Source organism: Onychostoma macrolepis, chromosome 03 (assembly GCF_012432095.1).
Source record: "Onychostoma macrolepis isolate SWU-2019 chromosome 03, ASM1243209v1, whole genome shotgun sequence".
Taxonomy (NCBI): domain Eukaryota; kingdom Metazoa; phylum Chordata; class Actinopteri; order Cypriniformes; family Cyprinidae; genus Onychostoma; species Onychostoma macrolepis.
This window is the reverse complement of record NC_081157.1, coordinates 45228698-45244623: the sequence shown is the minus strand read 5'-3', so window position 1 is coordinate 45244623 and position 15926 is coordinate 45228698. Positions and strand designations below refer to the sequence as shown.

General features: G+C 36.5%; 3 protein-coding genes across 3 annotated transcripts; all 3 read right to left on the bottom strand.

The window, feature by feature from the left end:
- Positions 1 to 2163: 2163 nt before the first annotated feature.
- Positions 2164 to 3910, bottom strand: LOC131538073 (butyrophilin subfamily 2 member A2-like). The gene is made up of 3 exons (XM_058771903.1): positions 3764 to 3910; positions 3562 to 3683; positions 2164 to 3382 (listed from the first exon to the last, which is right to left on the bottom strand). Exons 1-3 carry the CDS (start codon positions 3826 to 3828, stop codon positions 2904 to 2906), a joined length of 666 nt encoding a protein of 221 aa, XP_058627886.1. The 5' UTR covers positions 3829 to 3910; the 3' UTR covers positions 2164 to 2903.
- A 557-nt stretch (positions 3911 to 4467) lies between these two features.
- LOC131538072 (nuclear factor 7, ovary-like) lies at positions 4468 to 8394 on the bottom strand. Its single transcript, XM_058771902.1, has 6 exons — positions 7663 to 8394; positions 7416 to 7511; positions 6214 to 6444; positions 6097 to 6119; positions 5895 to 6016; positions 4468 to 5774 (listed from the first exon to the last, which is right to left on the bottom strand). Exons 1-6 carry the CDS (start codon positions 8056 to 8058, stop codon positions 5278 to 5280), a joined length of 1365 nt encoding a protein of 454 aa, XP_058627885.1. The 5' UTR covers positions 8059 to 8394; the 3' UTR covers positions 4468 to 5277.
- Positions 8395 to 10900: 2506 nt separating this feature from the next.
- On the bottom strand, positions 10901 to 14018 carry LOC131538071 (nuclear factor 7, brain-like). Its single transcript, XM_058771901.1, has 6 exons — positions 13445 to 14018; positions 13242 to 13337; positions 12226 to 12456; positions 12119 to 12141; positions 11916 to 12037; positions 10901 to 11619 (listed from the first exon to the last, which is right to left on the bottom strand). Exons 1-6 carry the CDS (start codon positions 13844 to 13846, stop codon positions 11123 to 11125), a joined length of 1371 nt encoding a protein of 456 aa, XP_058627884.1. The 5' UTR covers positions 13847 to 14018; the 3' UTR covers positions 10901 to 11122.
- Between the last annotated feature and the right edge of the window lie 1908 nt (positions 14019 to 15926).

The window sequence follows — 15926 nt, the reverse complement described above, 5'->3', positions numbered from 1 at the left end:
TTGTGGAACAGGTCAGACAGGAACATCAGGATTACTTCAAGTTCATATGAACAAAATGCATTCAAAGTGAACACGTATACTGATTAATAATAATAATAATAATAATAATAATACAGTCATTCTTGAGACATGGGACAAAACATGTCCAACAATTGTAACTGCTATTAGGTTCAAAAATTCAAAAAAAAAAATATGGTAACACTTTATTTTGATTGTCCCTTTTGAACATTCTGTTGACACTAAGTAATGTTGCAACTACATGTCAACTAACTCTCATTAGAGTATTAGTAGACTGTCTGCTTCATATCTGCTAACTCTTTATTGTGATGGTCTTCCAACAGACACTCTATTGACTGTAAGTAACTGTGCAAGTACATGTCAACTTATTCTAACCCTAACCCTACCAGTCTACTAATACACCACTTGAGAGTTAGAAGGAATGTAGGGGCAATGCTACTTATAGTCAACAGAATGTGCTAAAGGGACCATCAAAATAAAGTGAAACCAAAATTATTTTTAATTGTAAATGTTATGGGGATTAATAATAGAATGTATTTAACACAATTATGCCCTTCAATTTAGTTTTATCATTATTATGTGAAATCTATGACACTTATTGTCTTCTCACTACATCTAAAACAGTGTGTCCACAGAGAAGGGTTCAATCATTCATATGCTATAAAATGATGAAAAAGACCTTGTTTTATGAAAAGTAACACTTAATAATATCTCATATCAAAGCAAGGTTGTTTTTCAGTGACGCATGTTTCATAAGGTTTCAAAGTTGTGTCCCCACTTTTTGTCAACACCGTCAGACATACATTATATGTAATAAAATCAGGGAATATCAGGGGCAGCTGTCAATCTAAAGGACCCCTCGCCACAATCCTCCTCTGCAGAGTACATCAGTGTCAAACAGGCTCTGGTCAGTTTTATAGTTTTAGAATATTTTAAATCCTAATGTTAATATTTCCGGTATCACAACCATGATATGTCAACACCATCTTCCAATTTCTGAGGAGATTATTTGAAATATTTAGATCATTTTATTCTCCTGAAACAGGTTCCATTAGCATCTAGCATCAACAGAAAAAACAACACTACATGAACTCCATTTGTTTTGTGAAAGAAATGCCAAATTTGTCAACACCGTCATATGTCACCACCATACGATTTTGTGTTTAAAAAATACTTAAATGTGACTCTTGAATAAAAGCTTTATGAGCAATAACATACTCACTGTTTGTTGTCTTTGTTTTAATACAGTAATTGATTGATTCAATGTATTAGATAGTTAAAAAGACCACTAATTCAGGTTTTCGTCACCACCGTCTGATGTGTCACCTCCGTCAGAGGAATATTTTGATAATATTTCATTATGATATTTTATATTTGTTGTGGAATTGTTGGTCACATGTGAAAGTGTAATCTGTCTGCTAACATGAGAATGTGTTTTGAACTGTTAAAAACATCTTGAATGCTGTTGTAAAGTTGAAATTATATTACACAGTCCAAGGTAAAAAGCACATTTTGTTAAAAAAAGAGAAAAGTTGGGAGGTTGAATCAAAGCATAGCTCAGTAGCTTAGTACATATAAGATACATAAATGTAGTTTCATTTGTCTGAGTACAAAGTTTTATTTTTTCAATGTTGCACCCTGTTTTGTCCCACTTCTCAAGAAAGACTGAAAAGCAAAAAAATAAACAACTCAAGATACTTTTTTTGTGTGACTTATTTATTGCACTTTATTTGTTGGTGTGTTTGAAGCTCACAGTGTTTCTCCATGGTATGTCATAAACAAATCCTTGTCAAAATATTTTTTTTTCACATGCTGAAGTCACAGTGATAAATACATGTGTGCTTATCATCAATGTTTGAAGAAATCAGTTTCTGCCTCTCCATCTGTTCTGCATCATCCTGCAAGTCAACAGAAATAAATGCATGAAATGTTCTGCAGTGAGCACATGCCTACATTACTCATCTAACATCTAGCAGCAGCTCGAATGAAACACTGCACTGAAGCACTAGAATGAATCTGTGGCAGGATCTGAAGCATCTCAGCTCTCATGAGGACAGAGAGAAGAGAACAGAGACCCTGCTGTGCTGCAGCACAAACATTTTCTCTTGTGATTCACTTCAAGAAAGTCAAACATGTTTGGAGTGTCATAAGGGTGAGTAAATATTGTTTAATTTTTATGTGAAATAATTATTTTATGAACTTGTTAGTAAAGTTGCATATTTTACCTCTTTAAAAAGTTTGTGTTTCCAGTGCAGAAGAAACAACAGAACATCTTCAGATGAAAGGATAGATTCTAATAAAATTGTTCATGTGGAGCTGAAAGTGAGCTTCATTCAGCTGCCGTGTGTCTACAGTATGTCTGAATCAAACCATTGTTGCCCAACAACATAAGAACAAATAAAAAATATATGTATATATATATTCCACCAGTAGGTGGCGACCAGTGACTCTCTTATGAACATTATGAGTGAACCTTGGTTCACTACAGATTGTTTCAAAAACATAATCATTTACGAAAGCAAAGGTCTCAGTATTGTTTATTAAAGCGTGTACAAACTTGCAAAGAAACCTGAGAAATATTAATATTAGCATAATACTACGAGCAATAGTAAGCACCATAACCATTTTCTCCAGAGATATCACCCAAGCAGATCTATTATGTCTTCAAAGAAGGTACATGAATGAGAATGACTCAATACTACATTTATAACTTAAATGTTTATATCATAAAGGAAAAAGAAGATAAAGTGCCAGTGTCAGTGTTATTCTCCAATAGGAGGTTTGTTATTCTTAATCTGCTTGATCACAAAAATTTACCAGTTATTCACACAACTGTTTATGCTATAATTTAATTTGATTGTAGATTATATTAGACCTACAATAATTTAAGGGTAAGATCTTAAGAGGGTAAATACTACGGAAGAACGGAAAGACACGGTGTCAGTGAAGGTGGTTGTGAATGTGTGTAGATGTGTGTTAGTTACAGGATCAGAGAATGACACCGTTCCTCTGTCACAGTCCAGATCAGCTCTCACACGCTCAAGATCCTGTTTAACAGGAAAGCCAAAGTCTTCAAACATTTCGTACTGCACACTCCAGACATTAGTGTTAAAGAAATCACCTCCCTTCCTCTGGTTTGATGCTATAGTTACTCCAAGACCCCAGGATGAACTCTTTTTAACCTCCACATCCCAGCAGTGTGTTCCTGAGTTAAAACCCTCTGAAACCAGGACACAGGGATAGATGTCGAATCTCTCTGGATTATCAGGAAGCAGTTGCTTGGTGTTGCTCCATGTCAGACAGGTGAGATCATCAGACAGAACAAGACGTGGATGAGCCGTGTTTGGATCCAGAATCACAGGAGCTGATGAGACACAATCAACAGCTGCTTTTATTCTGATGTTCATATAATGATCAAAAGTGAACCCAACACAGATTATTATGAATTATGACACTCATCCTATTGATCAATCACATCAGACCTCTTTAAATCTGTAAATATTATATTTAATGTGTAAGAGAACAGATCTTTTCCAGTCTCACTGTTTTGGACGATGTCCTGCATCTTCTTCCAGACTCTGAAGGACAGGTTGCTCAAGTAACGTGGCACATGAATCAAAGCACCAGAAGGCATCTGTGGATCCGGCTGTGATGAGATCTGGACTCTGGAAGAACATTCAGGATCAGAACTGCAGTGGATTTGGATCAGAAGCAGAGAGACCAGAGACACCAGCAGATCACTCACCTTTCCATTGAGACTGGAAACTTCTGCAGAATGAACACACAATTTATCATCAACAACTCAATCATCAATCAATCAATCAATCATGATCTGAAATCAGACCTTTAGAAAGCGTATTTTTTTCGGCATGCATGTTAAATGAGTGCAAACCGGGAGCAGGAGCAGCAAGTGAGCGTCAAGCAATTGTTTTTTTTTTTTTTAAGCAACTGGTGCACCCTCCTGGGGAGATTATCCTCACTGCAGAACACAAGATCCAGGGGGCGTGGCTGGATCTAGATCCAACTCCTCCCACCTTACATATAACTAAACCTACCCGTCTCCACCCTCTGATCCCTAAACCTACCATCTCCACCCCCTAGATGTGGATCCAACCCCGCCCCCTGGACCTTTGTTCTGCAGTGAGGGGCTACTGCTCCTGGGAGTTGGTGACCTACGCAAACTGCGTACTCTGCGTATAGGGAGCGGCGATATTGCTTGAAGATTTCATAACACACGGGACAAGAAAGTTCTTCTACAGATAGTGAATCCATTTTCACTCTTTACAAACCATCAATAACCACAAGAATCACAAAGATCTGTTGTCTGTTCAGAAAAAAGCTTATTGATCTTCTTTCCTTTTTGATTTTGTCCAGAAATTCAGATAAGTCAGTCAATGAAATAATGAGACAGTTACATCCTGGTAAATGTTTTGAGAGGGTAAAGTTTCTGCATTTTTATTATCTTACTGATTGTGTCTTGTGTACTTTGACAATTTGCTGCTTTATTTGACTGAGCTCTAGATGGTGATTTTGAATATGAATGATTGTCTCTCTTAACTGTTACAACACAAAATAAAGGGTTGGAAAGAGACAGTTCTTGTACCTCAGTTCCGTGTGAAGACGATCAAGTGTCCATGAATGACAGAATTAGAGAATATTTTAACCTTAAGCAAAAATACCAAGGTTTCACAGTATCACGGTATTGCAGTTACATCTCTACAATGTGTAATTTTAAAATGTCTGGGTAAAAATCACAACTTTTTTTCAACTGAACACAATCTCTTCTATATTCTCTTCTATATTCCATTATATACAGGGCCATACTTGGGGAAAAAAAAAAAACTTCCCGAAACTTACACGAACCCTGACCAAATGTATTTAACTCAGAAATGTGTCATATATCCAAATATATATACATTTTTTTTTAAACTTTGGCCATGTTCAGCATAACATTTTATTCAGATAATGGCACTGATATCACACATCTGTTCAAACAAGTTCAAGAGATCACAATTTGTTCTGAAATGGAGTCAAAGTTTGTAAGAGATTTCAGTGAGTCCTTTAATGAATCCCAGTGACACTGAAAATTTGTTCCAACAAAGACAAAATACATAGGAATTTTAAGACAACAGGGAGTTGGTAAAACCACACAGCTTGGGGTAAATGGTAAATAACCCTGAATTACTACAGAAAAAAAGAAAATTAATTTATGAATATAAAAGATGAAAGCAGGAAGATCCAGCCCTGCAGGTTTAATGTTTACTGACTACGAAACGGTAAGATCCTGAGAGGGGAAAAACTATCAAAGGATGGAAAGACGGTGTCAGTGAAGGTGGTTGTGAATGTGTGTAGATGTGTGTTAGCTACAGGATCAGAGAATGACACCGTTCCTCTGTCATAGTCCAGATCAACTCTCACACGCTCAAGATACTGTTTAATATGAAAACCAGACCGTTCATACAGTCCATACTGATCATACTGCACACTCCAGACATTAGAATTATAGAAATCACACCCCTTCCTTTTGTTTGATGCTGTAGTTACTCCTATACTCCAGCATAAACTCTCTTTAACCTCCACATCCCAGCAGTGTGTTCCTGAGTTAAAACCCTCTGAACCCAGAACACAGTAATAATCATCAAATCTCTCTGGATTATTAGGAACTGATTGTTTGTTCTCGCTCCATCTCAAACTGGTCAGATCATCAGAGAGGACAAGACGTGGATGAGCCGTGTTTGGATCCAGAATCACAGGAGCTGATGAGACATAGTCAACAGGTAATTTCATATAATGCACATAAGGCTAAAATCTGTAAATCTTCCCTCATGCATTATTTCCAGTGTTTGTGTAAGAGCACAGATCATGTTTAGACTCACTGTTTTGGACGATGTCCTGCATCTTTTTCCAGACTCTGAAGTGCAGGTTGCTTAAGTATCGTGGCACATGAATCAAAGCTCCAGAAGGCATCTGTGGATCCGGCTGTGATGAGATCTGGACTCTGGAAGAACATTCAGGATCAGAACTGCAGTGGATTTGGATCAGAAGCAGAGAAACCAGAGACACCAACAGATCACTCACCTTTCCATTGAGACTGGAAACTTCTGCAGAACAAACACACAATTTACCATCAACAACTCAATCAATCAATCAGTCAGTCAGTCTGTCAGTCAATCAATCCATGATCTGAAATCAGACCTTTAGAAAGCAGACATCATTGTCTTTCATCATCTCCTCCGTGTCTTTGATTGTGTTTGAAAGAGCTGAGATGTTTCTATTGATCTCCTCCAGCTTCTCCTTCATCATCTGCTTCTTCTGCTCCTCTTCCTCCCTCAGTGCAGTGATTGTAGCTTCTTCTTCATCGCTGAGAAACTGATGAAGCTTCTCAAACTGCTGTTTAATCTGACGCTCAGTGTGCTCAGCTTGAGACTGAAATCAAAACACATTCACGTCAAATTACAAAACTGATTCTGCAGCAGCATGAAGCGTGAGTGGATAAGTGTGGGTTACTAATTACTAATCACACATGCAAGTAGCATCTGCCTTAATTAATTCACTGTATTTCACTGTCTGACAGCTCTCTCGCGTATTGTTAGTCAATATGAAGCGAACAGTAAGAGTTATTTAAGAGGTATTTACAGTGTAATTTAAGAGAAATACATTCTGATTGCAGAAGATATTTGATTGGTCAAAATGATTTAAACACTTGTGTGTGCAAGAGTCAACATTTTTCATCTGTTTTCCCAGAACAGAAAGTGGGATGTATCTGAAAATGATTGAATAGATTTCTGAAAAATTAAGCAACATAAAATTGTATTATATAAGAATTAGTATATACTACCTAAAAATATTTCTATCATGACAACTCTCTGAAGATTTGTTACTACAATGTTATTGTATTTGGTCTTGGCAGAATAGATCTGCTACACTGTTGAAATGCTGCTGCTGTTGGTTTTAGGAACTTGCTACTGCCAATATGTACAGATACAGTGCTGTGAGTATTTAAGACATATTGCTGCTGCACAAATAGCATATATAATAAACCATAGCAGATCTATACAGGTGGAGCTGGGGAAGGTGAAGGGTTTCAGAGTAACTCTGAAAGCATGCAGCAAAATGCTCTAGTGAATGCTAACCAGGCATTTAAATGTAAAGCAGCAAGCTCATTGGCTGCGTACACAACATGAAGCAATCAGCGTGTGCCAAGTTTAATACTGTGCATATCATCAGTTTGCATTAACAACCCCTCAGCCTGCACCATCTAGAGTTTCATGACAGAACTTGGCATTAATGCAACCTTTCTTCCTACAAAAGTGTATTGCAATGCAATTATGTCAGTCAACTAAATTCAGCCAATCCAACGTAGAAATATGTCCAAAAAAAAAAAAAAAAATCCTCACCTTGATGTGTTGAACTGTTTTCTCAAATTCTCCTTTAAGGTGTTTACTGTGTTTAAGTATCTCTTGTAAGGACTTCAGCGCTGTTTTGAGCTCCTCCTAGAATTCAAAGTGAAATTATGTATAAAAAAAACAGATATTTCTGTAATATGTTAATGCATGCAATACAAGGTATTTATCAAAATTATATTGAGTAATGTTTATGTCAAGTTTTTATTTTCAGATATAAAGCAAGATAAATTAGTCCTACCTTATACAATGGAACAGCTTCACCGATGGGTCTGAATGTGTGATTGACGTGTTTCTGTGAATCTCTGCACACTAAACACACCGACTGTTTGTCCTCCAGACAGAAGAGTTTGAGTTTCTCACTGTGTAAACTGCAGATCTCCTCAGACCCTGATGAACACCTCTCATTTCTCTCCTTCAGGAACGACTCACACAAGTTTTTTAGCGCGCGATTGCATGGAGGATCATCTCTTGAGGATCTTCTCCTGCAGACAGGACACTCCTGAGTTTCCTTGGTTCTCCAGAACTGTTGAAGACACTCTTTACAGAAACTGTGACTACATGATAAAACAACAGGATCCTTGAAGATTTCATAACACACAGGACAAGAAAAATCATCTGAGGATAGTGAATCCATTTTCACTCTTTGAGCTTCAGCTATCTGAACTTTACTTTCACTTTCTGATATATAGTTAAAAAAATAAATAAAATAAAATAGCCACAAGGACAAAGAGCTGCTGTCTGTTCAAAAAACAAACAAACAAAACTTTTCTAAAAAATCCTTCTCAAAAATGTTTGCATTTGTTCTCCATTGATTATTGACACTGAGAAAAGAGTCAAACAGGAAATAAGAAACACTAAGTCAGTCTCTTCCTGGTAAATGTTGTAAGAGAGTGCGGTTTCAACATCCTGTTCATCTTGCCTGTAAGTGTCTTGTGTTGCTTGACTATTTGACTGCCTTATTTGACTTGATGATTTAAAATATTAATGATTGTTTGTCATGCACCTTGGTTCCACATCCACTTCACAATAATACATGATACATGATATGTTTTCATTATGATAAATAATAAGTCTCTTTTTTTTTTTTTTTGCACTCAAGAGTGATTAACCTTCTATCCTGTTAGATGTTTCTATGAAAAGCTTCAACCCAAGTTGCCAATAGATATATTTTTTTTTTAGCTCCTTTCATTCTTTTTCATAATGTTGACAATAGATTAAATAAAAGTCTAATTAATATGTAATCTAGTGCATATATTTAGGAAAATGCTCCTGTCTGTGTGTGTGTGTGTGTGTGTGTGTGTATATATATATATATATATATATATATATATATGCACACATATAATAATATCTTTTACAAATCAGTTAAAAATATTTCATGAAACTACGATTGAATAAATTTAAAAATAATTATTAAATATGAAGTGGAAGTATAGCTTGTGTAATAAACACCAGCTAACTAATTAACCCTCCCAAAAGTTTGGGCCAAACCTGGCTAACCTGGTTTGGTTCTGGCATAGGGTTTTTAACATGTTCTTTATGAAACAAGAGACATTTCACCGATGGGTCTGAATGTGTGATTGACGTGTTTTTAATGCAAAGATGACATTATTTGACCTAACCCTACCCCTAACCCTAGCCCATAACAAAGACATCTCTAACAATGTCATCTTTACATTAACTGAGCGAATGACACTTAATGACAGTTGTCATAAACATGCATAAAAACCCTTCATATTCATGACATGTGTCATGTCATGATTGTGAAGGTGTCATGTCAGTCTTATGCACACCCCCCTTCAAGTAAAGTGTAACCGTTAATTTCACACTTCCCAAAATAACACATGTTCTAGTCAGATATGACAACACATCGCCGCAGAGAGTATGGGTATCTCTTTAGCAAACTGACACGCAAACTGTCGCAAATGAAACTGAAAGTAATTTGCAGACTCTCAAAACACAATCATCTTCATTAAAAGTAGTAAAACTAACGTATCTTTCCAGTGCTGAGGCCGCGCTCTCTCCTGTTGCAGAATTTAATCTTGTAATAGCTAATGATGAATAAAATGTATTTTCATTGATGTGAACGCTGTTAAATTTGCATGTTGAAGATCAGATTTATAGACCTATCCATTTTGCGGAGACACATTTATGTCTTAAGCCTAGAAAAAAAACAGTCAACCACCCCTTTAAAAGACAGATATCCGATCAGAGAAAACGCATGAAGTGACCAGGTGTAAACAGGTCCTAAGTTTTAACAGCTCAGCAACAGAATGTTCTGTAGAAACAAGCACATTCAGTTCTCTGAACAGAGGAATAGCCTATGTTTCATATGGTTCAGAGTAGCATCATTATTTTTCCTAAATGCTTGCAGGATTCCCATTCATGGTATGCTAAAAAAGGCCACAGCTGCTATTTGTTCAGATTTAGTCAAGTCACCTTTATTTATATAGCGCTTTTAACAATACAGATTGTGTCAAAGCACTTAACAGTATCAAATTGGAGGATAGAGTGTCAGTAATGTATAATGATAAGATTAAACACTCAATTTTAATTTAAAGGCATTTCAGTTTTAGTCTAAACTAAAACTCTGTCAGCTACACTGTTAAGTGTGCACAATTATTTGAGTTTAGATAACTTCTGAATTTCGCTTAAGATTTTTATTATTACCTCACCTGCTCTTTTAAATCAATGATGGTTTGTTGAAACCTGCCAACTGAAAGTCCCACTTTATGGCCTAAACAGGTAGGCTTACTGATCAACATAGCCTACCTTTATAAAAGAACGTGCTAGATGGTCTTTGACTAATATGCATTATATGAGTGGCATGTTTTTAAGACACCTTGTCAAGTTTAAAGGACTTGAAATTTTTAAAATGTGTCTTTTTTTCCTCATTCCACTACACTGCATCTGGTGTTTCTGTCCATTCAGCTCACCATAGTTCACTCTGTATGCAGCGCCAAACAACTTTTCAACAAGTCCTCCATCCAACACTACTCAGGCCAAAGACGTGGAATCCCATGGAACTCAGTGCGGTTTGATCTGTTGCCCTTTTAATCATTTATTATTACTGTCAGCTTTCATCTTGTAAAGACTTTTTCAGTCAGTTGCACAATTTCACCACTAAATGTCAGTAAAATAACACTGATGTTTCCTCTGCTCACACTTGCCTTGAGTACTGATTTTAAATAAACAAATGAAGTATTTTTTAGTTTATCTATTTATTAATTTATCTCTGTTGGTCTAATTGTGTAAAAGTGCTGTAGAAAAATGGAAACTAACTGATGACTTAAAGCTGTAATGTTTACTGACTACTGAACGGTAAAATAAACAGCCCAAGTCTGAATGCATGAAATAGCATTAGACCTACCCTTTAACATTTTATTCAGAGAATGGCACTGTTATCACATAATCACACATCTGTTCAAATACTGTAAGTTCAAGAGATCAGAATTTGTTCTGAAATGGAGTCAAAGTTTGTAAGAGATTTCAGTGAGTCCTTTAATGAATCCCAGTGACACTGAAATTTTGTTCCAACAAAGACAAAATACATAGGAATTTTAAGACAACAGGGAGTTGGTAAAACCACACAGCTTGGGGTAAATGGTAAATAACCCTGAATTACTACAGAAAAAAAGAAAATTAATTGATGAATATAAAAGATGAAAGCAGGAAGATCCAGACCTACAGGTGAATGTTTACTGACTACGAAACGGTAAGATCCTGAGAGGGGAAAAACTTTCAAAGGATGGAAAGACGGTGTCAGTGAAGGTGGTTGTGAATGTGTGTAGATGTGTGTTAGCTACAGGATCAGAGAATGACACCGTTCCTCTGTCATAGTCCAGATCAACTCTCACACGCTCAAGATACTGTTTAATATGAAAACCAGACCGTTCATACAGTCCATACTGATCATACTGCACACTCCAGACATTAGAATTATAGAAATCACACCCCTTCCTTTTGTTTGATGCTGTAGTTACTCCTATACTCCAGCATAAACTCTCTTTAACCTCCACATCCCAGCAGTGTGTTCCTGAGTTAAAACCCTCTGAACCCAGAACACAGTAATGATCATCAAATCTCTCTGGATTATCAGGAAGCGGTTGCCTGATGTTGCTCCATCTCACACTGGTCAGATCATCAGAGAGGACAAGACGTGGATGAGCCGTGTTTGGATCCAGAATCACAGGAGCTGATGAGACACAATCAACAGCTGCTTTTATTCTGATGTTCATATAATGATCAGTGAACCAAACACAGATTATTATGAATTATGAACATTATTGATCAAACTATCTGATCACACAAACTAAACTGTAGAGATCTACTGTAACACTGTAACTAAATATCATTCTCTTCTATTGTTTACAGTTCATTTTGGTGTAGTAGCTCATCTGGTTATTCACACATAATGCTAAAATCTGTAAATCTTCACACATGCACCATTTCTAGCATATGTGTAAGAGCACAGATCTTCTCCAGACTCACTGTTTTGGACGATGTCCTGCATCTTCTTCCAGACTCTGAAGGGCAGGTTGCTCAAGTAGCGTGGCACATGAATCAAAGCTCCAGAAGGCATCTGTGGATCCGGCTGTGATGAGATCTGGACTCTGGAAGAACATTCAGGATCAGAACTGCAGTGGATTTGACTTCAGAAGCAGAGAGACCAGAGACACCAGCAGATCACTCACCTTTCCATTGAGACTGGAAACTTCTGCAGAACGAACACACAATTTATCATCAACAACTCAATCATCAATCAATCAATCAATCAATCAATCATGATCTGAAATCAGACCTTTAGAAAGCAGACGTCATTGTCTTTCATCATCTCCTCCGTGTCTTTGATTGTGTGTGAAAGAGCTGAGATGTGTCTGTTGATCTCCTCCAGCTTCTCCTTCATCATCTGCTTCTTCTGCTCCTCTTCCTCCCTCAGTGCAGTGATTGTAGCTTCTTCTTCATCTCTGAGAAACTGATGAAGCTTCTCAAACTGCTGTTTAATCTGACGCTCAGTGTGCTCAGCTTGAGACTGAAATCAAAACACATTCACTTCAATCATCTCAATCAACACACATTACATCATCTACAGCACCACTCAAAGGTGTGGACTGTGGATACACTCAACTGAATTTATAAGAAATGTATTAATGTATAAAAAATCTATGAAAGTTGGCAACTTCGAAAAAGATACTGTAGTGGTCTCGAGACAATGATATGAGCCAATTTTGATCCAAAAGGGGTGTTGTTGGCCACAGTCATGGCATATACACCTCGGCTTGCTCAAAGAACCACACTTGAACCAGCGGGGAACTCCTCTCTCCCCCTTTTCTTTTGGACCTCTCCCCTTCCCCAAGCAATCGTAAGGGTACTGAATTACTTCACAATTACTTTAATATTAAATTATGTTTGTGCACTGTTTGTTTATGGGCAGGTTATGGAGTAAGTCACAGGAATTTTTAATAAAGGAATATATAATGATGTAAACACAGTGGTTGTTTAGTGTACTTTACAAAGGTTTAGAGGTTTAAGTTAATCTATAAGTACTAATTCATGCATGATTATGAGTATGAGGTATTGTAAAAAGAAATTGATATAATCAGTTATTATGCTGGGATAAATAAATAACCCAAAATACTGGGTAAGGTTAGTCCAAGGTGTGAACTTTCCTATATTTTAACAGGGCTGGGCTGAAACCATATAGTTTTTAAATAAGCATTTTCTTGTAAATTATATCTATTATGTTTTTCTAGTAGTGTTGGTCCATGGTCAACTGTTGTGATGTTGAGTATTTGATTCTTGATTCTGTTTCCTCACCTTGATCTGTTCAGTTGTTTTCTCAAACTCTCCTTTTATTTTCTCTCCATGTATAATTTTCTCTTGTAAGGATGTCAGTGCTGTTTTGAGCTCGTCCTAGATTTGAACAACGTGACAATGCATTGAGCTTATGAATGTAATGATATCTGTGTTAATGGTTGTTTATTGTTCTTTACATATGAAACAAGAGACATTTGTCTTACCTTAAATGATGGAACAGCTTCACCGATGGGTCTGAATGTGTGATTGACGTGTTTCTGTGAATCTCTGCACACTAAACACACCGGCTGTTTGTCCTCCAGACAGAAGAGTTTGAGTTTCTCGCTGTGTAAACTGCAGACCTCCTCAGATCCTGATGAACGGCTCTCATTTATCTGCTTCAGGAACGACTCACACAAGTTTTTTAACGCAAGATTAACTGGAGGGTGATTATTTGAGGATCTTCTCCTGCAGACAGGACACTCCTGAGTTTCCTTGGTTCTCCAGAACTGTTGAAGACAGTCTTCACAAAAACTGTGACTACATGTCAAAAGAACAGGATCCTTGAATATTTCATAACACACAGGACAAGAAAGTTCTTCTGTAGATACATTTAGTGAAGCCATTTTCACTGTTTGAGCTCCAGCAATCTAAACTTTACATTCGCTTTGTGAATAATAGTGTAACCACAAGATTAACAATGATCTGCTGTCTGTCCAGAAACAATTTTCTCAAAAATCCAGTTTGAAAGTGTTTTGTTCTTTACTGATTGCTTTTTGATTATGTCCAGAAAGTCAGAAAAGCATATGTATGATAGAATGAGTGAAATAATGAGACTCTCTCTATCTAGTAGGAGTGTACAGAGGGTGAGTCGTTTTTTGAACATCTTTGGAAATGTTGTGCAGCAGGTCAGACGGCACCATCAAGATTACTGTCATTGTTTAACAAGCTTCACTTCAAAGTGAAAGTACTGTGAAACTTGCGAGCATAATATTTAAAACCTTGCACTAGAGACATCAGCTAACAACTAGCTAACCACTAGTTCCTCAGAAAAATACATGCCAAAATAACAAACAAAAAAACAAAACAAAAAAAACTGTGGTCTGGCTCCGATTACAGGAGGAAAATAAAAGTTAAAATGTTTATATAAAAGTTTATTTTCCCTCAGTCACTTTTAGAGTTTAGTCTTCAAATTAAGCAAGTTATTCATTTTCTTCTACATCTATTTATTTTTTAAATATGAGATAGGCCTATATGCATTTTACAGTTTATGAAGGAGAGGCTAGGCTAGTTGTCACAAGTGCAATAGCATGCCCCTATCTTTAACACCTGTATTTTTATCCCGCACATTAAAGGTTTTTTTTTTTTTTTTGTAGTCAAAAATAAACCAACCCTTATAAATAACCTAATAATCTAATCTCTGGGCCTGAGATTTCAGTGGAAACTCATGAGAATTTTTGAGATACTCTTGAGAAATTTCTTGAGATACTCAAGTTTTTTTTTTTTTTTTTGTCAAAGATTTAAAACATTAGATCTCAAATACTTCATGTAGCTTGCAATCCCTCTGCTATTCCTTGTTGCATTTGCTCAGTTCAATCTTCTGCATCTCTCTACCTTGGCTAAAACAGTCTAAGTCATTGGATTCCCCACTTGATATTGATATTGTCCCAACAAAGACTGATTAGACAAGTGTTTGATGTAGTTGTGCCTAATTTTTTATCACTAATAAATAGCTACCTTGCATCAGGGACTTCTACTGCCTTTTTTAAGCATTCTGCAGTACAACCTTTAATTAAAAACACTAAGTTAGATCCAACAGATTATTCAAACTATAGGCCTATTTCAAAATTACATTTTCTCTTGAAAGTGGACACGCTGTTCTTATTCATCTGCAGTATTTTTTGAATAGGAATTCTTTATTTAAAGTATTCCAGTGTGGGTTTTGTGAGCATCATAGTAGAGAGTATGCACATTTGAAAGTTCTCAACAATGTTTTGCTAACTGTAGACTCAGGTGGGGCTGCTGTTTTGGTGTTTAGACCTTTGTGCAGCCTTTGACACCATAGACCATGAAACTCTTATTGCACGGCTTAAACGGTTGGTAGGAATTTGTGGCACTGTTTTAAACTTATGTAAATCCTATCCAACCAATAGGAGCTTTTCCATTACCCTAGGCGAATTTATATAATCTTCGGCCTCTCTTACATGTGGGATCCCTCAAGGATCCATTTTGGGACCTATTTTGTTTTCATTGTACATGCTTCCAATTGGATCTATTTTTATAAAACACAGAGTATTGTTTCACTGTTATGCCGATGATACACAAAATATATGAGCCAGTAAAGAAGGAAGGCAACTTCTTGCATGCCTGAAGGACTTGAAAACATGGTTGGCTGTGAAAGTCCTGCACCTAAATGAATGTAAAACTGAGACTATTGTTTTTGCACCCTCCTTGAAATTTGACAAACATTAATGTTGTCAGATCAGTTTTTATTTCCAATTAAGAATACTGGCTAAGATTTTGCGGATTTGCTCTACACCACTGAGTGTCTGTGCTGGTAATCTCATGCTCTAGTTAATGTATGATACAATAATTTAAAACTGCAATAATTAAATAAGTTAAATAACACAAATACCCTTTAAGTATGTAATCCCATTTTATTAACCAATGTCCTTGATGCTGACCTTTTATGCTCCAATTCAACAA

Bases quoted from the DNA above. Each gene is read 5' to 3' on its own strand.
- LOC131538073 (XM_058771903.1), bottom strand. From the start codon at position 3,828: ATGATTGAGTTGTTGATGATAAATTGTGTGTTCATTCTGCAGAAGTTT. The intron at 3,684-3,763 runs GTGAGTGATCTG...ATGTTCTTCCAG, and splicing joins TTTCCAGTCTCAATGGAAAG to AGTCCAGATCTCATCACAGC. The intron at 3,383-3,561 runs GTGAGACTGGAA...GTGTCTCATCAG, and splicing joins GCAGGACATCGTCCAAAACA to CTCCTGTGATTCTGGATCCA.
- LOC131538072 (XM_058771902.1), bottom strand. From the start codon at position 8,058: ATGGATTCACTATCCTCAGATGATTTTTCTTGTCCTGTGTGTTATGAA. The intron at 6,445-7,415 runs GTGAGGATTTTT...TTTTGATTTCAG, and splicing joins AAACAGTTCAACACATCAAG to TCTCAAGCTGAGCACACTGA. The intron at 6,120-6,213 runs GTCTGATTTCAG...TTTGTTCTGCAG, and splicing joins ATGATGTCTGCTTTCTAAAG to AAGTTTCCAGTCTCAATGGA.
- LOC131538071 (XM_058771901.1), bottom strand. From the start codon at position 13,846: ATGGCTTCACTAAATGTATCTACAGAAGAACTTTCTTGTCCTGTGTGT. The intron at 13,338-13,444 runs GTAAGACAAATG...GTTCAAATCTAG, and splicing joins AAGCTGTTCCATCATTTAAG to GACGAGCTCAAAACAGCACT. The intron at 12,457-13,241 runs GTGAGGAAACAG...TTTTGATTTCAG, and splicing joins AAACAACTGAACAGATCAAG to TCTCAAGCTGAGCACACTGA.